The sequence below is a fragment of the Chrysochloris asiatica genome, unplaced genomic scaffold (assembly GCF_000296735.1).
Source record: "Chrysochloris asiatica unplaced genomic scaffold, ChrAsi1.0 scaffold00033, whole genome shotgun sequence".
NCBI lineage: Eukaryota > Metazoa > Chordata > Mammalia > Afrosoricida > Chrysochloridae > Chrysochloris > Chrysochloris asiatica.
Window position 1 is genome coordinate 12,126,233 of NW_006408551.1, and position 23,427 is coordinate 12,149,659.

The 23,427-nt window shown below is 40.7% G+C and overlaps 1 protein-coding gene across 1 annotated transcript in view; it reads right to left on the reverse strand.

Moving 5' to 3' along the window:
- The window catches only part of PPM1H (protein phosphatase, Mg2+/Mn2+ dependent, 1H), a 435,367-nt gene that overhangs the window by 109,455 nt on the left and 302,485 nt on the right, over positions 1 to 23,427 (reverse strand). Inside the window, exon 6 of the mRNA XM_006859511.1 lies at positions 673 to 791. Within this exon, the coding sequence (XP_006859573.1) occupies positions 673 to 791 (119 nt within the window). The remainder of the gene's footprint in view (positions 1 to 672; positions 792 to 23,427) is intronic.

Sequence of the window (23,427 nt, forward strand, 5' to 3'; positions counted from 1 at the left end):
TCAAGTAATTGCTCCCTGTGAATCAACAAGTTAGGTCAGCTTCAAGGGTCTAAGTACCCTGGTTGGTAAAAGCTGTTTGCAGTCAGTTACTAACCCAAAGGTGAGAGATCCAAACATGCCCAGCAGCACCATGGGAGAAAGGCCTGGTGATTTGCTTTCATTAAAAATTACAATGAAGAAAACCAGATGGACCTCAGTTCTACTGGACTCACTGGCAGTGGTTTTAGTTTTTGGTTTTCAGAAGGTCTAGTATCCCTGTGGAGGCCTGGTGTGGGCGCCCTAAGAGAAGCACTTGGCTGCAAGGTTGGTTTGAACCTAAAGGTCAGCAGTTCAAACTCACCAGCTGCCTCTTAGAAACCCAATACAGGGTTGCTATGGGTTAGAACCAACTTGACGGCAGTTAGTAACAACAATCACCGTATCCCTGTGGAGGGCCCCTGAGAAGCTGAGAGGCAAACCAATCCCTGTGATTTGAGAGCTGGTGCTTAGGAAAAATAGTACAAGCAGGTGTAGCCTCTTTCCTTCACCACAAACCCAGCTCTTTGGCTTCGCCTCTGAATCCAAGCTGTATGAACTGAGTTTAATGGTGATACTTCTTCACACACACACACACACACACGCACGCACACGCACGCTCAGCTGATGCCAAGGCGGAGGGAGGCATGTTCTTACCAGCCCGTCATATTAAAGTCCCTGTAGAGCATCTTCTTTCCAACTTCCTTTCTCTGCACTCTCCTTGGAAATTCCAAATGTGTGAACTCATTTCCCAGCAAGTGAGGCTGCATGAATGCCTAATAGTACAAAGAAAAACAAAACAAAACAAAACACACACACATATTTAGAGGGGGAAAACAACAACAACACAAGAATGTTTTGCAAATTGAGACAGGAGGTACTTCACCAACAGCTCTCCCTCCACCCCAACCACCCCACCAGACTAATAAGAAGAAAGGCCTGGTGATCTACTTCTGAAAATCAGCCCGAAGGTCACCTTTAAACCAAACAATAGACAAGCATATACAGTGAGAAAAAAAAACACCCATGAAGAAGGCGCTCCTCAGCACAATCAACCATAGGAGACCAAAAGGGCAGCATTGGTCCAAAACCAAACTTCAGAATGTAGGCTGGGTCAAGCAAGAAGGACGAAGAACCCAGAGAGGAAGTGGGCAGTAGTGCTGTCCCACTGAAAGGATTGCAACTAACGTCACTAAACAAAATACACATAAAGTATTGAATGGAAACAAATTTCATGCAAACCACAGTAAAATGTTCCAAAGAAAAAAGAGAAGAAAACTACAGATCACAAAGGTCCCATTTGCAACCTGTCGTGGGGAGGGCACCAGACCAGGTTGCATTTGGTTCTGTTGTGCATGGGGACTGACTCAAAGAGTTAACCACCTCTGTGATACACAGGCTGAAAACTCTAAATATGAAGAAAATAGCAAAAATATAAATCATGAACTTAATTTATAAAGGGATGCAAAGCTTTCATTGGATATAGTCATTGTAATTGAAGATATATAATCAAGAATATAAGAAAAAGGAACTGAGCTTTTCTCCAAAGGTTTACTTTTCAAATCTAAAATGGTTTAACTTTTCTGAACGGCATGTTAATGAGATACAAGAGAAGAAATCTAAACCCAACTCTTTTTTCCTTGGCTTTCTCGGCTTTCCTCTGGCTCACACTCCTGGTTAACATGGTCTTACTTCCTGAGTCTGAATGTAAGTCTCCCCATAAACACAATGGCTGAGAGGGCGGGTGGGGACTAGAGACACCAGCAGGAACTTTCTGTTGGACCCTCTCCATTTTGCTCTGCAGTAATTTGATCATGTAATTGGAAGACTAGTTCAGAGCAGATGGCTTCTCCCCTCCCCCAATCTCTGTTCACACTACAAAAATCTTGAGCAAACAGTCACTTAGGGAATTGCTTTGAAACAACAAACAGTCTCATTGTCACATTCTAAATTCAAATCCAGCCATCCAAGAGTTGAAATGCTCATACATTAACCTCCCCGCTCAGAGGCCACAGCCGTAGGCCTACCTGTGCTAGAGCTTTCCCACATCAGGCTGCACGCCGTCCCTGCTTATTAGCAGCCTGGGAAAGATGCAGCTTCCTTTTTTTGGTGGGGAAAAGAGTGGGCAGAACAAATTACAGGCTGGCACGGTAGAAAAGTCTCGGGATCCCTGCCACAGGACAGATGGCCATGTCCTCAGTTTTCTCTCAGTGTCTTTCTAGGACCCAAGGCAGACAGACCTCCTACTGATTTTCATGGAGGCTTAGAGGTAGTGTTGTTGTTGTTAAGTGCCATTGAGTCGGTTCCGACCCATAGCGACCCTGAACAGGGTTTCCAAGGCTGTAAATCTTTATGGGAGCAGAAAGCCTCATCTTTCTCCTGTGGAACTGTAGTTTCAAACTGCTGACCCTGAGGTTAACAGCCCTATTCGTAACCACTATGCTACCAGAGCTCCTTAGAGGTAGTTGTTGTTGTTAGGTGCCATCGAGTCGGTATCGACTCATAGCGACCTTATGCACAGCAGAATGAAAGACTGCCCGATCTTGGGCAGACCTTACTACTGTTGCCACGCTTGAATCCATCGATGCTGCTACATGGCCAATCCATCTTTTGGGGGTCTTCCTCTTTTTCCCTGACCCTCCACCTTACCAAACATGATATCCTTCTCCAGCAACTAGTCCCTCCTGACAATATGTCCCAAGTATGATAGACGAAGTTTGGCCATCTTGGCCTCCAAGGAGCACTCTGGCTGCGCTTCTTCCAAAACGGATCTATTGGTTCTTCTGGCAGCCCATGGCACTTTCAATATTCTCCTCCAACACCATAACTCAAATGTATCAATTCTTCTATGGTCTTCCTTATTTACTGTGCAGCTTTCGCATCCATATGAGGTTATCGAAAATACCACGGCTTGGGTCAGGCGTACCTTAGTGCTCAAGCGGACATCTTTGCTTTTCAACACTTTAAAAAGGTCTTGTGCAGCAGATTTGCTAGCCAGGTATTATTAGTTATTGGAAACTAAGGGACTCAGGAGACAAAGGAAGAAAATGGAGTTGTTGCCACGCTGGCCAGACTTGGTCAGATATGAATGAAACTCTAAGACAGTAATTCTGAGTAGACTTGGGGACTGAACAGGGCTAACGGTGAGAAAGAAAACTGCCTTATTTTCTACTATCCCAACACCAGTTGCTGTTGAGTCAACTCTGACTCACGGTGACCCCATGTATGTCAGCATATAACTGTATTTCATAATTTAAAAAATGATTGTGTTAAATATATAGTTAACGAAACACTTGCCATTTCACAAAAGCAGACGCTGAGAGATATGCAAAGTTCAGTAAATGTGATAGCATCTAGCCTCCTGGAACAGCAGTGATTGCTGTTGTTGTTAAGTGCCATCCAGTAGATCCCGACTCATAGTGACCCTGTAAAGGGTTTCTGAGGAGCAGCTGGTGGATTTGAACCTCTGACCTTGTGGTTCACAGTTCATAGTCCAGTGCTGATCTTACAGCATCACACCAGGATTCCAGCAGTAATAACTAACAATAATTTGTGATTCTATATACAAATACGTATGCTAAATAGGTGAGAGAATAAGTCTGGGGGGATGCCCGTATACATACATTGTTGTTGTTGTTGTTAAGTGCCAAGGAGTTGGTTCCGACTCATAGCGACCCTGTACAGGGTTTCTGAGGCTGTAAATCTTTACTGGAGCAGAAAGCCTCATCTTTCTCCCATGGGACAGCTGGTAGTTTCGAACTGCTGACCTTAAAGTTCGCAGTCCGATTCGTAACCACTACACTACCAGAGCTCCTTATATATGTATATAGGTATGTATATGTGTAATTGTGTATGTGTATATACATCCTTATATGCATATATAGGTATGTATATGTGTAACTGTGTATGTGTACATATGTGTATATACATATATAGGTATGTATATGTGTAATTGTATATGTGTATATACATATATAGGTATGTATATGTTTAATTGTGTATGTGTATACATATATAGGTATGTATATGTGTAATTGTGTATGTGTATATATGTGTATATACATATATAGGTATGTATATGTGTAATTGTATATGTGTATATATGTGTATATACATATATAGGTATGTATATGTGTAATTGTGTATGTGTATATATGTGTATATATGTGTATATACGTACCTATATACGTATCATTGTTTTTAAGTGTCAGCAAGTTGATTCTGACCTACAGCGACCCTGTACAGTGTTTCTGAGGAGCAGTTGGTGGGTTTGAATTGCCGACCTTGTGGTTCAGAGTCCAGTGCTGATCCTGAAGCACCACCTATGAAAACTAAGAATCATACTTTTGGGAGCCATCTTGTTCAACTGGCAAAATACAGTTACTAAAGATAATACTCTATGTATGGGAAGAACTACCTGGGGTCTTAAAAGCTTACAAGTGGCTAAAAAGCAACTATTGGTTTCTTCCTGTCTGGCGCATAGGTGAATGAAGAAAAATGAAAACTCAAGGAAGCAATTAGTCCAAAGGACTAATGACCCACATGAACCACAGCCTCCTTTAACCTGAGACCAGAAAAACTAGATGATGCCCAACTATCACTATTGACTAAGAACACAATAGAAGATCCCGTTGGTTAGAATGGGTCAAAAAAAACCCCAAAAAAACCCAATGCCGCCCCCAAAAAAGTAGAACAAGATTCAAAGCACCCCCACCCCCCACCCCACGAAAAAGAAAAAAGAGCAGACTTACCGGTCAGAGACTTGAGGAATGTCCTAGGTTATTGCCCTGAGAAAACCTCCTAACTTGAAACTGAAGACACTCAAAGAGGCCACCCTCCAACCAAATAGTAGACAGGACTATACAACAAATAACACTTGTTGAAGAATGTGCTCCTCTGAACAATTAACTAAAAGAGACCAACAGGGCAACACTGTCCAAAACTAAAGGCGAGAAGACAAGGAGGGATAAGAAAATCAGATGAGCAGACATGGGAGACCCAAGAAAGAAACAGGGAAAGAACTGACATATTGCAGGGATGGCAGCCAATACCACAGAACAGTGTATGAATTATTGATTGAGAAAACTAATTTGCAAGGTAAACTCACCTAATGCACAATAAATTTAAGAAGAATCTACCATTGTAAAATCTTCACAGGTACATTTCAATAACATAATTATGTTCATCATATTATTCACCTATCACCCAGGATAAGGTTTTTAATTACTGATTTTTCAAACATAGATGATTGTATCTTTCTTTTAGAGGTGATTCAGGGTGGACTTGAACCTCTAACACTTTAGTTAGTCTCTGAGGGTGTTGACTGAACCATTTACAGCTGACTCCTTGTCTGCTGTAGCTTCAAAGAGAGATTCTGGCTACAGTGGGAATTCTGGGTAATTTTTGAAGTTTAGAACTTCTGTGAAGGATGATATGGGGCTTGGGTTGCTGATGGCTATCTAGAAAACTCAAATACTGGGCTTCATAGAATGGTTTTCCTAGGAAGGCAAAAAGAAAACGAGTACTTAATAGGTTCAGTGGTGTGGGCTTTGGGTGAGGCCAACTTAGGTCTGCATCCAAAATTTCTGCGTTTATAAACTGTAATTCTAAACAGCTTATTTATCCCTAGACTTTAGTTTTTTTATCCGTAAAATGAGATTAATTATTTATCTCACACTAATGTTTTATTATTAAATGAAATTACATCTTCAATGCACTTATCATGACGTTTCTGCTCATAAAAATACAAATAATTATCATATCTACTTAACAATAATCTAGTCCTATCATATCCTAGGAATTCTGGTGTGGTGCTATGGGTTAATGTGCCAGATTGCAAAACCGTTTGAACTGCAAGGCTGGTGGTTCAAGCTCACCAGCTGCTTCTCGGAAACCCTATACAGGGTTGCTATGCGTCGGACCCGACTCGACGGCACTTAACAACAACAACAACAAATCATATCCTAGGAGTCCCGGTGTGGCACTGAGGCTTAATGTGCTGGACTACGAAATTGGTTTGAACCACAAGGCCAGTGGTTCAAGCTCACCAGCTGCTCCTTGGAGACCCTACACAGGGTCGCTCTAGGTTGGATCCGACTCGATGGCAATTAACAACAGCAACAGCAGTCATAAACTAAGTGCTGTGGTAGGTACTTGTGAGTTAGTATTGTATTGTATCCTCTTAACTATGCCATGTCCTGGTGTGGCGCCATAGGATAAGCACTCAACCTCAAGGTCAGTTTGAACTGCAAGGTCAAACTCACCAGCCGCTCCTATACAGGGTCATTACGAGTTGGAACTGACTCAAGGGCACAGAACAACAACAACAACTATACTATAAGCATTTCTGTTGGTGCAGGGGGTTAAGCACTGGGGCTGCTAATCGTAAGTTTGGTAGTTCAAACACATCTAGCTACTCCATGGGAGAAAGATGAGGCTGTCTGCTCCTGTAAAGATTTATAAAAACCCTACGGAGCACTTCTACTCTGTCCTACAGGGTTGCTATGCATGGGAATTAACTTGATGACAATGGGTTTTAACAACCCCATGGTGTTTTCAATAACCTCATATGCATGCAAAAGCTGGACAGTAAATAAGGAAGACCATAGAAGAATTGATGCTTTAGAGTTACGGTTTTGGAGGAGAATATTGAAAGTGCCACAGGCTGCCAAAAGAACCAATAGATCCATGTTGGAAGAAGTGCAGCCAGAGTGCTCCTTGGAGGCCAGGATAGCCAAACTTCATCTCTCATACTTTGGACATATTGTCAGGAGGGACCAGTCGCTGGATAAGGTTATCGTGTTTGGTAAGGTGGAGGGTCAGAGAAAAAGAAGAAGACCCTCAGCGAGTTGGATTGGCCAAGTGGCAGCATCAATGGGCTCAAGCGTGGCAACAATTGTGAGGATGGCCCAGGACCGGGTAGTGTTTTTTTTTTTTTTTGTGCATAGGGTGGCTATGAGTCTGTACCAACTCGATGGCACCTAACAACAACATGATCAAGATTGGCTATACAACAGATGGGATCCAATGTAAAACGAAAATGAGAATCCCCTTGTTCAAAATGAACAGTTTCAAGATGGCAGCAGCAGAGCATTACACCAACTTCAAATCCCTTCTAAGTAAAGGTGCTGTGTCATTATACAGGTCACATGTCCATGCAACCAGACCTGACTAGGGGATGTTGTTGCTATTGTTAGGTGCCATTGAGTGGATTTTCCACTCACAGCAAGTCCATGAGAAAGATAATATTTTATACCTTTTTATTTGGGTCCACTGTGAAAACTAAGGAATAGAGAGGTATATGTGGTCTTTTAAGTACTTTTTATCCTGTTTCAGAACTTTGGGACTATATCAGCCTATAGATTTTGTTAACCCCCACCTCCTCCAATTTCTACATTTTTCCAACATTATTTAAGTTCTGGTGTGGTGCTGTAGGATAAGCACTGGGCTATTAACCACAGGTCGTCAGTTCAAACCCACAAGCCACTCCTTGGAAGTCCTACACTGGGTCCCTATGAGTTGGAACCAACTTGACGGCACTTAACAACAACAACAACAATTTAGAACATTGGTGGTGGTTGTGTGTGCCATAGGGTCAATTTCGACTCACAGCAACCTCGTATAGGGTTTTCAAGGCTATAATTCTTTATGGGACCAGAAAACCTCATTTTTCTACCTAGGAGCAACAGGTAGATTCGAACTACTGATCTTGCAGATAGCAGCAATCACTATCTGTAATCACTATGCTACCTGGGCTCCATTTATAACATTGTTGTTGTGTTATTGTTGTGTGCCGTGGAGTCAGTTCCGACTCATAGCGACCCTGTACAGGGTTTCCGAAGCTGGAAATCTTTATGGGAGCAGAATGCCTCATCTTTCTCCCGCGGAACAGCTGGTAGTTTCGAACTGCTGACTGTGTGGGTTCACAGCCCGATTCGTAACCACTATGCTACCAGAGCTCCTTAAGTAACTAGAAATCACTTAATAATAAGCGTGATTAAATTAAGGAGAATAAATCCATATAAAAGAATTATATACTATCATTTAAAATGTTATAGAGAACATGTAATGATATGGAAAGCATTTATGTATTTGAAGTTAAAAAAACAAGTTACCAACGTGCATGTGAATACATCTATTTCACATATGTATGAGTGTTGTATATCATACATGGAGAGAATAGTGACTCTGTAGGATAAGCACTGGACGTTGAAGCACAAGGTCAGTGGTTTGAGTCTGCCAGTTACTCTGAGGAATAAGAATGAGGCTTTCTGCTTCTGCAAAGATTTGGAGTCATGAAACCCTGTATAGAGAAGAAAGGCCTGAGAATCTATTTCTAAGAAAATCAGCTCCTGAAAGTCCTATGGAGTCCAACTGTATGTACTCTGCCACACATGGGGTTGCCATGTGTTGGAATCTACTCAACAGTAGCTGTTTTTTAAAAAAAGATGCCATTTATTAGATGTATCATTGGTTATGAGTCAGGCCGCTAACCTCGTAGTTATGGTCAGTACTTCGAAACTACCAGTCATTCTGCAGGAGAAAGATGGGGCTTTCTGCTCCCATAAAGATTTACAGTCTTGGAAACCCCATACAGGGTTGCTATGAGTCAGACCTGACTCCACGGCACATAACCACCACCACTATGGGGGAAAAGGGACTCCTGGTGTGGTGTTGTAGGACCAGCATTGGACTGTAAACCACAAAGTCGACAGTTCAAACCTACCACCAGCTGCTTCTTGGAAACCCTATACAGGGCTGCTGTGAGTTAGAACTGACTTGATGGCACTTAACAACAACAAGGGGGGATAAGGTGCTGCCAATTACACTATCTATAATCCTTTCTTACCACTTCAAATGCTTCTTTATTTGAAGGATTTCCTTCGAACTTAGACAAATTTTTATCACCTGTCACTACTGTGCATATTTAAGAAGGAATATATGAACAAAGTATATTGGTTAAGGTTTTCTAAAACTTGTACACATTTTGAATCAAACTCCTCTCTTCACTTTTCCACTTCAACCATTAATCTTCCTGGGTTTTTTTCCCCCACACACAATAACATCCTGTGTTTCATCAGACCATTGGGAACTCAGCATTTCTTAAATAATCCACAAAAGAATGTCAAGCCCCAAAGCCATGGGTGCAAAGTTCTTAAGGCAGCTTTACAATTATCTAGAGCTATCTTACTTCTGACTCCCACTTTGGGAATGTGGTTAAACAAGTCTGATGCAAACCTCCTAGCCCCTCCATGTAACTAGGTGGATCTCAAAAGGTTTTATTTTTCTTGTCTGTAGAATTTTCTTTCAAATTGCTGGACAGCCATCCTGTAAGTTTGGGGGCCATACTCTTGATGTTTGCAAATACCTGCAGGATGACATCATGTCATGTCTGCTACTTGGTTGACAATGACAATCATTTGTAAGACATCCAAACTTTTGTTGTTGTTGTTGTTAAGTGCCGTTGAGTCAGTTCTGACCCATAGTGACACTCTATAGAGTTTTTGAGGAGTGGCTGGTGAGTTTGAACTGCTGACCTTGTGGTTCAAATCGACTTTGTGGCACCACATCAGGATTTCAAGGGAAGAAAGTGTGTTAGCTTTGAGGAAATACTGTAATAATCAAGTCCCACTGATACTGATGCCACTGCCTTAAATTCCTCTATTTTTAAGGTTATTTCTTTCCCTTTCTTTCATATTACTATAGCACATGTCACAAGCGGCATGATTCCTTTTCTGTCATAATCATGACTGTTGTTGTTAGGTGCTACCAAGTTGGTTCTGACTCAAAGAGACCCTATGCACAACAGAACGAAACTCTGCCCTGTCCTTTGCCATCTTCACAATTGTTGATATGTTTGAGCCCACTGTTGATGACATTGTGTCAATCCATCTTGCCAGGGGGGCTTCTTTTCCTTTGCCAACTTTCCACCTCTCTAAGCATGATGTCTTTTTTAGGGACTTGCCCCTCCTAACAACACATCTGTAGTATGAAAGATGAAATCTCCTCATCCTAGCTTCAAAGGAGCATTCTGGTTGTACATCTTCCAAGACAGATTTGTTTGTTCTTCTGGCAGTCCATGGAACTTTCAACATTCTTCACCAACATTATAATTCAAATGCATCGATTCTTCGGTGGTCTTCCATATTCATTGTTCAACTTTTACATACATATGAGGCAACTGAAAATACCATGGCTTAGGTAAGAGTCCTGGTGTGGCGCTATAGGATAAGCTCTGGACTGTTGACCAAGTGGTTTGGCTGTTTAAACCTACCAGCTGCTCCTAGGAAACCCTATACAGGGTCACTATGAATCAGACCTGGCTTGATGGCACTTAACAACAAGTACAAGGCTTGGGTCAGACGCACATTTGTCCTCAAAGTAACGTCTGCTCTTTAGCACTTTAAAGTGGGTTTGTGCAGCAGATAGTATGTTGCTTGATTTTGACTGCTGAATCCAAGCAAAATGAAGTCTTTGACAACTTCAATTTTCTCCATTTGGTCTATTTGTGAGGATTTTTGGTTTCTTTGTATAATTTCTTCATCAAACCCAGCTTTTCATAATTATTTGTTGAGCATACAGATCGAGTAAGTATGGTGAAAGGATACACATCTTTCCTCATATCAAACCATTCAGTAACCCTTTGTTCTGTTAAAAATCACTGCCTCTTGATCTCCGTACAGGTTCCTCATAAGTACAATGAAGTGTTCTGGAATACCCATTCTTTGCAATGTTATCCACAATTTGTTATTATCCACAAGTCGAATGCCTTTGCATAATCTGCTTCCTGCAAGATCCATCTGATGTTAGCAATGATATACCTTGTTCCATGTCCTCTTCTGATTCTGGCTTAAATTTCTGGAAGTTCCCTGTCAAACAATTAAGACTACTACAGAATAATTCATTCCATATAGTTATGGATATATGTTGGAATCTTAACTCCTATACCTATGGAGTCCTGGTGTAGCACTATAGGATAAGCACCTGACCGTGAGGTCTCTTTGAGCAGCAATGTCAGCAGTTCAAACTCACCAGCCGCTCCTTGGAAAGCCTATACAGGTTCGCTATGAGTTGGAACTGACTTAAGGGCACTTAACAACAACAACATACCTATGGATGTAATCCTGTTTGGAAACAGGGTTCTCTCTGTTGTGTTAATTAGATATATACCCAGTAAAATGAATTATAAATCAAATTACATTGCAGTTACAAAAAGAGCAGATTTGACACAGAGATATACACATACATTGGGGCGGGGGAGAGGGGGACTAAGGGGGGTGGTAGACAGAATCTATGTGAGAATTGTCCACATGCCAGGAACACCAAAGAAGGCCTGGGGCTACCTACAGGGAAGCCATAAACACAGCCAAGACCCTGATTTTGACTTTTAGCCTCCAGAATGATGAGAAAATATATTTCTAATCTTTAAAGCCATCCATTTGTGGTATTTATTTGCATTACTCATTTTTATCACTTAAAAAAAAACAAAAAACGGCTACCATGTTCTAATTATAGGCTTCCTTCTAACCTGAAATTTCAGTACTTACTACAATTGGATTTGTCAGACATGATGGGGTTACTAGTATTGAAGAAAAACAGCTCAAGAATTAAATACAAACAGAAAAAAACAAATGGCTAATTAATGAAATATAAGAAGCTACGAGTCCTGGTGTGACGCTGTGAGATAAAGCACTGGACTGTAAGGTCCAGTTGAACCACAAAGTTGGTGGTTCAAACCCACCAGTTGCTCCTTGGAAACACTAAACAGGGTTGCTATGAATTGGAACTGACTGAACAGTTGTAACAACAACAACACATAGTAATAGGAAGCACACAACTGAAAAACTACCTGTTGGTTTTCAGATGAAAACACTTCTGTTCTTCTGTGTTATCTTTTTGGCACTACTTATGAGCATTGACATATATGGATGATCTCAGGTACACACACATTCATGTATGTTCATACACCCAAAGTTAATGAAATACAAAATTTCTTATCTGAGGGTTTATGACTTACTAATACTCATGCATATTTCTGCCACTGAACACAGATTTATTTTGTTTAAAGAAGTCCAGAAATTATCTTGAAGAACCCAAGTTAAAAAAAAAAAAAGCAACTGGTAAGAGAAGCTTCACTTTTCTTTGTTATTCTAACAATGCGAGGGAGAGCTAGAGCCACTGGGAAGAGCCAACCAGGGCAGGGGCCTGTCTCCTATGCAGAAGACCCTGACTTCCTACACTTCCTAACAAGTCAGCACAAAGACATTCTGTCTCAGAAGTGAAGTAGCCAAACAACATGGAAGCCAGCCTAGCATTTAAGGGACATAACTAGCTAATGCGATTCCATTAACCCTGGTCTAACCCTGCCCTTTATTTATCTGATGTTCTCATTAAATCTTAAGTTTTTCTCTTTGATGATGTTATTTGGATATCTGTTCATTGGAAAATCTTCATGGTGATGCACATTAGTGATATAAACCACTGGATATAAGTAAATACTATTGTTCTTGTTGTATGGAACTAGCCAATGAGGTGGTTCCAACTCATAGTAATCTATACAGGATTTTTGAGAATGGCTGGTGGGTTTGAACTGCCAACCTTGTGGTTAGCAGTACAGTGCTTCGCTTACTGTACCACAGCAGGGAAAATGTAAATACTAGCTACACTTAAATATATTCATTATTTCTAAAACCTAGCTATACTCACTCTGGTGTACAGCATAGACTTAAAATAATTATTCGTTGGAAGAATAAATACAGAATATTCTGGCCTGCTTTACACCGCCATTGCTGTTAGGTGCTGTCCAGTTGGTTCTGAGTCATAATGACCCTATGTAGAACAGAATAAAAAATTCTGTGCTATCCTCACAACTATTGCTATGTTTGAGGCCTTTGCTGCAGCCATTGTGTTAACCCAACCCGTTGAAGGTCTTCCTCAGTTAGTAAAAATTCAAACTTTATAAAACAATGTAACATTGTTTTCAATCTTCAGAAAAGGCCAAAGCTGAGGCCCATGGCACATAAAAAAGAATCGTGGATGCATGTCACCATATTTTGGATTCAGTTAACTTTTTATAATTGGGTAAATGTTGTATTGTTCAGTGCTGTCATGCCAGTTCTGATTCATAGTAACCCTGTATAGGGTGTTTAAGTAGCAACCGGTGGGTATAAACCCCTGACCTTTTGGTTAGCAGTCTAGTGTTATTCTTCAGTGCTACATATAAAACCATATGGGTTATACCATTTAAATTCATAATTTCAAGAACAATTTAAATAATAATGCTGCGGCCTCTTTTCTATTTCACAAGCATTGTAGATTAGAAACCTGAGCATCTTATACTGAAGTGCAACTTAAGAGTGAGCTGGGCTGGCCTGCCCTGTGGAGACCAATGGACCTCTTCATGGATCTCTGTTTTTATCTGCTATATTGAGACTTTCTCTCAAGAAAGCCTAACAGAATGCTGACGGGCTGAGGTACACACCGAGTTCATGTAGTGCTATAAACCAAGACAAAAGCTTGGTTATCACTGTGCTGGCAAAACCAAAGGCAGATGGTCAACAGCCTTAAGGATTCTGGCATGCAGAGGTTTGCTACAAAGACAGTAGGCTAACTCTTTGTCATTTGGCATTCTGGGGAATTAATGAAAACAAAATTTTAGACATAGTGGTGTCTGGACAAAGAAAAGCAACCCATCTTTCTTTTGAGACAGGGTGCTGCAGCACATTAAGGGCTGGCAGAACATTTGAGTAGAATGGAGGGGCTGGGACTTCCACTTCTGAGTCTACTTCTGTTTGAGACAAGAGAGCAGAAACACTCTTCAAGGGAGTCAGAGTAGGGAAGAGCATCACACGGCGAGGAAATGGTCTATCCCACCGGAGTAGCCTTGGAAGGCCTAGAGGGTTTGAGTCATACAGGGAGGGACAAAGTTAAATAAAAGAGACATTCTGGAGAGCACTGGAAGCTCAGAGATCTTTATCTCAGGCCCGTGAGCTCACAGCAGTGAGCTCTATCTAGCCTCGTGGGTTGGGGGCCAGTGCTGTGAACACCTTGGCCAGGAAAGGAGGAAACAGAGTCAGAAGTCAGCAGTCTAAACTTCAGGGAGTGAAACGACTGTTATTGTTGTTAAGTGCTGTTGCATCGATTCTGACTCACAGTCACACTTTATCGAGTTTCTAAGAAGTGACTGGTGAGTTTGAACCACCGACCTTGTGGTTCAAACAGACCTTGGGCCAGTGCTTCATTCCACAGTGCCACACAAGGACTCCAGGGAGTGAAACTAGACCTGGCCATGGGTGGAGACCAAGAAGGCCAGAGCTCCAGGGGAAGGGTGGGTGCCAGGCCTCCTGCGGACACTGAAACCATGGGGATTGAGATTACTAACAATTGAGGGAACATATCATGCTTCCTCATTTTTTTCTTCCTTTTAATAAAATTTCCTTCAGCTGTCTTGTGGTCAACTTGCTTGTGAGGGTTGGAGTGGTGCCAGGCAGTGAGAAGACTATTCAAGGTTTTGGGGTTTTCAGCCAAAGGAGCACGTGCAAGTATCATTTGAGCTCCTGCATGTGCCAAGAACAAGGGGCTCAGGAGTCAAAGAATCGTAAAAAGAGAAACCCCATTCCTGAGCTGGCATGCTAGTTAGACAGACCAAGAAAGGCTTACAATGAAAGTAGGACAGCTACTGAAGCTAACATAGGAACAATGAGTGGGGTGCTCACTGCAGATCAGAGAGGGTGGGGTAGGAATCGGAAAAGACTGGGTCAGCAATGGCTCTGGGGAAGGGGCAACAACAGAACATTTGAATAGAATAGGTGGACTGAGTCTTCCACTTCTGACTCTACTTCTGTTTGAGACAAGAGAGCAGAAACACTCTTCAAGGGAGTCAGAGTAGGGAAGAGCATCATACGGTGAGGAAACGGTCTATCCCACCAGAGTAGACTTGGAAGGCCTAGAGGGTTTGAGTCATACAGGGAAGGCAAGGAATTCAGAAGCAGCAAGGAGTATGGCCACCAATTGTCTGTTAGTGTTTTGTATTGTGGTGTCTTGCATGTTTCTGGGATTCTGGAAACTATGCCACAGGTATTTTAAATACCACCCGTGTCACCCACAGAGGACAGGTTTCATCTGAGCTTCCAGACAAAGACAGACTAGAAAGGAAGGAGAGGACTACTTCCGGCTATTTCGTCGCTGCAAACCTTATGAATAGCAGTGGAACACTGTGAGCACAAGAATACTGAATACTGAAACATGATAAACAGCACCAGAATACTGTCAGATATAGTGCCAGAGGACGTGCCCCTCAGGTTGGAAGGCACTCAAAATGTGACTGGGGAAGAGCTACCTCAAAGGAGAGTTGACCATGATGATGTAAATGGATTAAAGCCTTCGGGCCTTTTATGTGCTGATGGTGCACAACTCAAAATGAAGAGAAACAGCTGTAAACATCCATGGAATGTATAAAGTATGAATCTAAGAAAATTGAAAATTGTCAGAAATGAAATGGAACACATAAACATTGATATTCTAGGCATTAGTGAGCTGAAATGGACTGATATTGGTCATTTTGAATCTGCCAATCACATGCTTTCACTATGCCAGGAATGACAAACTGAAGAGGAATGGCATTGTAGTCATCATTAAAAAGAACATATCAAGATCTGTCTTGAATTACAATGCTGTCTGTGATATGATAATATTCACACTCCTACAAGGAAGACCAAGGTCGGATGTTCAAACCCACCAGTCATTCCTCGGAAACCTTATATAGGGTAGCTATGAGTCAGAACCGACTCTATGGCACTTAACAACAGCAACAAAAAAGGAAGACCAGCTAATATCACTATTATTCAAACTTATGTACAAACCACTAAAGCCAGTGATGATGAAATTGAAGAATTATAGCAACTTCTTCAGTCTGAAATTGATCAAACATGCTATCACGATGTATTGATAATTATTGGTGATTGAAATGCAAAGGTTGGAAACAAAGAGGAAGGATCAGTAGTTGGAAATTTTGGCCTTGGTGGTAGAAATGATGCTGGTAATCGCATGATATAATTTTGTACCAAGCCATCTCCCTCAGGGTCTTTCAGGCCTTCCTTGGCCTTGTACTTCACCAAACATGATGTCCTACTCTAGTGACTGATCCCTCATGAAGACAAGTCCAAAGCAATCAAGATGGACAATGTTCTGTTGTGACCCATAAGGGTTTCTTTGGCTAATTTTCAGAAACAGATTGCCAGGTCTTGCTTCCTAGTCTCTCTTAGTTTGGAAGCTCCATTGAAACCTGTCCACCATGGGTGACCCTGCTGGTATTTGAAATACTAGTGACATAGCTCCCAGCATCACAATAACATGAAAGCCACCACAGTATGACAAACTCACAGATGGCTATAAAGAATGCGTATTGTTAAATAAAGCAAAATTACTCTCCCACCCGCACAAATGGAATATAATCATAAAACTGGCATCCAGATCAATAAACTAAGCATTAGCAGCACCCTGGAATTCACCTTCAAAGGTCCATCCACTGCTACTCCTCTACAGAATAAAACCTCTCCTAATGTCTAGACTCCATGGCACATAACAACAATGTCTAGATTGTTTTTGCCCATTTCTATTCTTTATGTGGGTCACACAGGTTGCCCTCTTTACTAGATATGGAGTATGTGAGAGCCATCTATGTTGTGTATGTTGTTGTTGTTGTCAAGTGCCGTTGAGTCGATTCCGACCCATAGCGACCCTGTATAGGGTTTCCAAGAAGCAGCTGGTGAACTTGAACCGCCGACCTTGCAGTTCAAACAGCTTTGCAGTCTGGCACATTAACCCACAGCGCCACACCAGGACTCCTATGTTGTGTATAGTTATAATTTATTCATTTTCAGGGTTGTACAGGATTCCATTCTGTGAGTATGCCACAATCAATTTATTCAATCTATTCTTGATGTGTATTTAGATAATTTACACATTAACCACTAATGCCAAAGATAAGAAAATTGATGCCAGAGGTTGTGTGTTTGATGTATTCTGTAAGATCAATGATGTAGCCATTGCAAACACCATTTTCCAACAACCAAATGATGATATACATACCTCAGTGGATAGAATACACAGGAATCAAATTGATTACATCTGTAAAAAGAGATGATGGACAAGCTCAATATCGTCATTCAGAAAAAGGACAAAGGGCCGACTGTGGAACAGGCCATCAATTGCTTATATGCAGTTCAGGTTAAAGCTGAAGAAAATTAAAATAGCTTCACAAGAGCCAAAATGTGGCCTTGAATTTAGAGAAATCAAGAACAGATTTTATATGTTAGATACTAAAGACCAAAGACTGGAAGAGTTGGGGGATAAATATCAAGAGTATCATCCATGAAGAAAGCAAAAGATTATTAAACAGTTAGGCAAGAAAGAGAAGACCAAAATGGATGTCAGAAGAAACTCTGAAACTTGCTCTTGAACAGAGAAGCTAAAGTGAATAGAAGAAATGATGAAACAGAAGACTTGAAGAGAATAATTCAAAAGGCAGCTAGAGAAGATGAAATTTGGAGTCATAAAACTAAAAGGGAAAACATTCTTAGTGTTTTTCAAGCTGAAATAATTGAAGAAAAATTGAAAGCTTTGAAACTCTATATGTAGTTGCTGTGAGTCGGAATCAACTCAGTGGCATTGGGTAAAAGCAAAATATTGAATGATGTAGGAAGCATCAAAAGAAGATAGAAGGTACACACAGAGTCACTGTACCAAAAAGAACTGGTTGACAGTCAGCCATACCAAGAGGTAGCATAGGATCAAGAACTGATGATATTGAAGGAAGGAGTCTAAGCTGCACTGAAGACATTGGCCAAAAGAAGACCCCAGGAAATGATGAAGTAACAATTGAAATGTTTCAACCAATGGATGCAGGGTTGGAGGTGCTCACTCATCTATGACAAGCAATGTGTAAGACAGCTACTTGGTGACCTGATTGGAAGAGATCCATATTTGTGCCCATTCCAAAAATGGATGATCCAACAGAATGTAGAAATTATTGGACATCAGCATTAATATCACACGAAAGTAAAACTTTTCTGAAGAAAATTCAATAGCAATTGCAACACTACATTGACAGGGAACTAACAGAAATTGAAATCAGATTCAGAAGAGGATGTGAAATGGGGGACATTACTGCTAATATCAGATGGATCTTGGCTGAAAGCAGAGAACACCATAAAGATAGCTATCTGTGTTTTATTGACTATGCAAAGGCATTTCACTGTGTGGATCATAAACCATTATGGATTAATATTGTGGAAAATGGAAAATTCCAGAACCTTGAATTGTGCTTCTGTGGAACCTGTACATAGACCAGAGGCAGTTGTTTGAACAGAGCAAGGGGACACGGCATGGTTTAAAATCAGATGAGGTGTGCATCAGAGTTGTATCCTTTCACTAAAGTTATTCAATCTGTATGCTGAACAAATAATCTGAGAAGCTGGACCACATGAAGAAGGGGCATCAGGATTTGAGGAAAACTCATCAACATCCTGTAATACATAGATGATGCAACCTTGCTTTCTGAAATTGAAAAGGACTTGAAGTATCTCCTTTTATAATGATGTTATTACCTGATGAAGATCAAAGACTACAGCCTTTAAGATGAGTTATACCTCAACATCAAGAAAACAAAATCCTCACAACCATACTAATAAGCAACAGGAAATGACTGAATTTGTCAAGGATTTAATTTTACTTGGACCCACAACCACTGTCCATGGAAAGCAGCACTTAAGAAAGCAAATGTTGTATTGCATTGGGTAAATCTTCTCTTGAAAAAATCTCTTAAAAGTGCTAAGGAGCAAAGCTGTCATCTTGAAGACAAAGGTGTGCCTGATCCAAGTCATTGTATTATCATTTACCTCACATGCATGTGAATGAGGGAAAATGAATAAGGAAGACTAAATAAATGATGGCTTTGAATTATGGTGTTGGTGAAGAATATTAAATATACCACGGACTGCCAGTTGTTGTTGTTAGGTGCCTTGGAGTTGGTTCTGACTCATGGTGACCTTATACACAACAGAATGAAACATTGCCCAGTCCTGTACCATCCCCATAATCATTGCTAAGCCCATTGCTGCTCAACAACGATGTTAAGTCCATCATTAAGCCTGTTGCTGCTGCTTCCATTGTACCAGTCCATCTTGTTGGGAGCCTTCTTCTTTTTTGCTTACTCTTCACTTTACCTAGCTTGATGCTCTTCTTCAGGGACTGGTCTTTTCTTAGAATATGTCCAAATTATGAGAGATGAAGCCTTGCCATCCTGACTTGTAAGGAGCATTCTGGCTGTACTTCTTGCAACACAGACTGGTCTGTTCTATTCTTCTCCAACACCATAACTAAAATGCATCAGTTCTTCTGTGGTCTTCCTTATTCATTGTCCATCTTTCACATGCATAAAAGGCTACTGAAAATACCATGGCTTGGGTCAGGTGTACCTTAGTCCTCAAACCGATATCTTTGCTCTTGAACACTTTACAGAGGTTGTGCCCAACAGATGTGTCTAGTGCAATATGTCATTTAATTTCTTGACTGTTACTTCTGAGTGTTGATAGTGGATCCAAACAAAATTAAGTCTTTTCTCCTTTTATTATGATATTTATTGATCCATTGGTGAGAACTTTTGTTTTCTTTATACTGAGGTACAACTCATACCAAAGGCTATGGCTTTTGATCTTCATCAGTAAGTATTCTTAATCCTTTACACTTTCAGCAAGGAAAGTTGTTATCACCTGTATATCACAGGTTGTTTATGAGTCTTCCTCCAATCCTGATGCCATGTTCTTTCTTTATATAATCCATCTTCTTGGATTATTTGCTCAGCATACAGATTGAATAACTATCATGGAAGAATACAATCCCAGCACACAACTTGCCTCATTTTAACCATTCAGTGTCCCTTTGCTCTGTTCTAATGACTGCCTCTTGGTCTATGTACAGGTTCCTCATGAGCACAATTAAGTGTTTCAGAATATTCATTCTCGGCAAATGTCCAGAGCTTGTCAAGATCCATACAATTGAAAATCTTTGCATAATCAATAAAGTACAGGTAAATATCTTTCTGGTATTCTTTGCTATCAGCCAAGACCACCTGACATCAGTAATGATATCACTCATTCCAAGTCCTTGTCTGAATCTAGGTTGAACCTCTGGCTGTTTCCTGTTAATGAATTGTTGCTGCCATTTTAAAATGATCTTTTACAAAATTTTACTTGCATTTAATATGAATGATATTGTCTGATGATTTCTTCATTCTGCTGGGTCACCTCTCTTTGGAATGGGAACAAATATGGACCTACAGAAGAACAAACAAGTCTGTGTTGAAGATGTACAGCCAAAACGATCCTTAGAAGCAAAGATGGTAAGACTTTGTCCCACATACTTGGACATGTAGGGAATTGTTGTTGTTGTTGTGTGCCGTGGAGTCGGTTCCGACTCATAGCGACCCTGTACAGGGTTTCCGAGGCTGTAAATCTTTACGGGAGCAGAAAGCCTCCTCTTTCTCCCAGCTTCATCTTTCTCCAGAGGAACAGCTGGTAGTTTCGAACTGCTGACCTTGTGGTTCACAGCCTGATTTGTAACCACTACGCTACCAGAGCTCCTTTATGTAGGGAATAGTCCCTGAATAAGGACATTATGTTTGGTAAAGAAGAAGGTCAGTTAAAAAGGAGGGAGACCCGGAACAAGACAGACTGTCACAATAGTTACAACAATGGGCTCAGACATGAGAATACTTGTGAGAATGATGTAGCATCAGGCAGTGTTTCATTTTGTTGTACAAAGGCCGCTATGAGTTGGCAACAACTTGACAGCGCCTAACAACAATTCTTGATGGACATCTAACTAATTTCCAGTTTGTGCTATTAAAACAGTGCTGTTATGAGCATTCTAGCATTTTGGTGACTATTTATGCACATTTCTTTTGGGTATATACCTAGAAGTGGAATTGCTGGATCATAGTATGTTCAGCTTTAAAAATTACTCTCAAAAGCTTTTGCAACGTAGTTCCAATTTCACGCTCATCAGCAGAATATGGAAGGTAAAAATAGCCATGTGCTAAATAAGATGGAGATTTCATGATAGAAAATTCTGTGAAAAATTCATCTAACTTGATTTTAAGCTAAATATTTTTTTTCAGAATGTTCACATTTCTCACCATTTGAAAGGAAGTTCTTGGAGTAAGGATTTTCAGTGTATAACACAAATCTTTTAAAAATTGAGTAATCCTTTCTCATTCTTGCCTTTAGTCAGGGGTAAAAAAAAACCCTCATCAGATTCTATGAGAGATGATTGGAAGCCTTATATTTCCAGATGATTTATCATGATAGTTGTCTAAGGTCACGAATGGAATGAAATTAATAATGTTACCCAAGCCACTGGTGATAACTAATGATAAAAATGAATGGAACAGCTCTTCCAGAGCCAACGCTGGCTGCCTGATTTACAGTGCAGGAATAGAATATTCCTTTGGTTTAGCTTTAAAAAATCAGGGGGAAAAATGTGAAAAGACTGTGATCTCAGTATGTATGGCTGGATTCTTTCATAAAGAATTCTATCAGTCTTAATTTGTTCTTAGAATTCTCCAAGGCTACATAAATAAGCTATTATGAATTGAATATTGACAAACTTCAGCTGGGTTTATGTGGATCTCAAGAAATATTCAGGTTCAAATTTCTGCACAAGACCTAACTCATCAAACAGAAAGAAGCAGAATGGCCCTAAAGTAATTTTAAAATTGTAAAATTTATATCTGTGACAAAGAAGCCACATGGACACTGGCATGCAAATGGAAATATTACACAAAATTGCCTACATCTGTCAACTCTACAACAGTTCCTATATAGCATTAGGGGTAAACTGTGTCCACTTATATAAAATGTATATGGTTTCCATATTCATTTACCTAATGCTTTTTCTTCTCAAGTAAGGAGATATTCACTCGAAGAGAGCACAACTCATGTCAGCAAAAAGGCTAGGCCTGCATGTCTTCAGTCTCTTTGCAAATGCAAAATGGGATTTAGAATTTTATAAAGGCCACTGAAGTAGTTCCCATGACAGGATGGCCATAAAGAAGTTCTTCAAATGCATAGTTACAATTTTATTTAGTCTCTGCTAGACACTGCTCTCAGCACTTTACAAATATTAATTCATTAATCCTCATTTAAGGAACCCTGGTGGCACGAATTAAATGGCTTCGTGGGGGTAAGACCTAGCGATCTGTTTCCATAAAGATTGGTGGTGGTTGTGTGCCATCAAGTTGGTTTTGACTCACTTGACTATGAGTTTCTGAGACGGTAAGTCTTTATTGGAGCAGAAAGCCTCATCCCACAGAGTGGTTGGTAGATTTGAACTGCTTACCTTTTGACTCTTTTTTCAATAACCTCATATGCATGTGAAAGCTGGACAGTGAATAAGGAAGACAGTAGAAGAATTGATGCCTTTGAGTTGTGGTGTTGGAGGAGAATATTGAAAGTGCCATGGGCTGCCAAAAGAACCAATAGATCTGTTTTGGAAGAAGTGCAGCCAGAGTGCTCCTTAGAGGCCAAGATGGCCAAACTTCACCTCTCATACTTTGGACATTTTTGTCAGGAGGGATCAGTTGTTGGAGAAGGATATCATGTTTGGTAAGGTGGAGGGTCAGAGAACAAGAGGAAGACCCCCAACGAGATGAATTGGCCAAGTGGCAGCATCGATGGACTCAAGCGTGGCAACAGTAGTGAGGTTGGCCCAGGATCGGGCAATGTTTTGTTCTGCTGTGCATAAGGTTGCTATGGGTTGGTACCGACTCGATGGCACCTAACAACAACAACAACCTTGTGATTAGCAACCCACTACATTACCAGAGCTTCTTACCATAAAGATTGTTGTTGTCGTTAAGTGCGGTCGAGTTGGTTCCGATTCATAGCAAAACTGCATAGGGTTTCTAAGGACAGGCTGGTGAGTTTGAACCACTGACCTTATGGTCCAGTGCTTATCCTACAGTGCCACACCAGGACTCTGAGCATAAAAATTATAGCCTAGAAAATCCTATACTTCCTGGATTCGCTATGAGTTGAAATTGACTGGATGGCAGTGTAGCTGGTGGAACTGAACGGCGACCTTTTGGTTAATAGCTGAGTGCTTCACCACTGCAGTACCTTTAATGCTAACTCTATTTCACAGAAGAAGAAAAGGAAGCATAGAACACATTGTATAGATGGTTAAGTATCTGTCCTTATAAACCTCAATGATTTTCACTTAGCTATCTCAAGACATATTTACTTCTAATATACTGAGTGGATTGTTGTTGTTGTTGTTAAGTGCCATCAAGTCGGTTCCGACCCATAGCGACCCTGTACAGGGTTTCCGAGGGTGTAAATCCTTACGGGAGTAGAA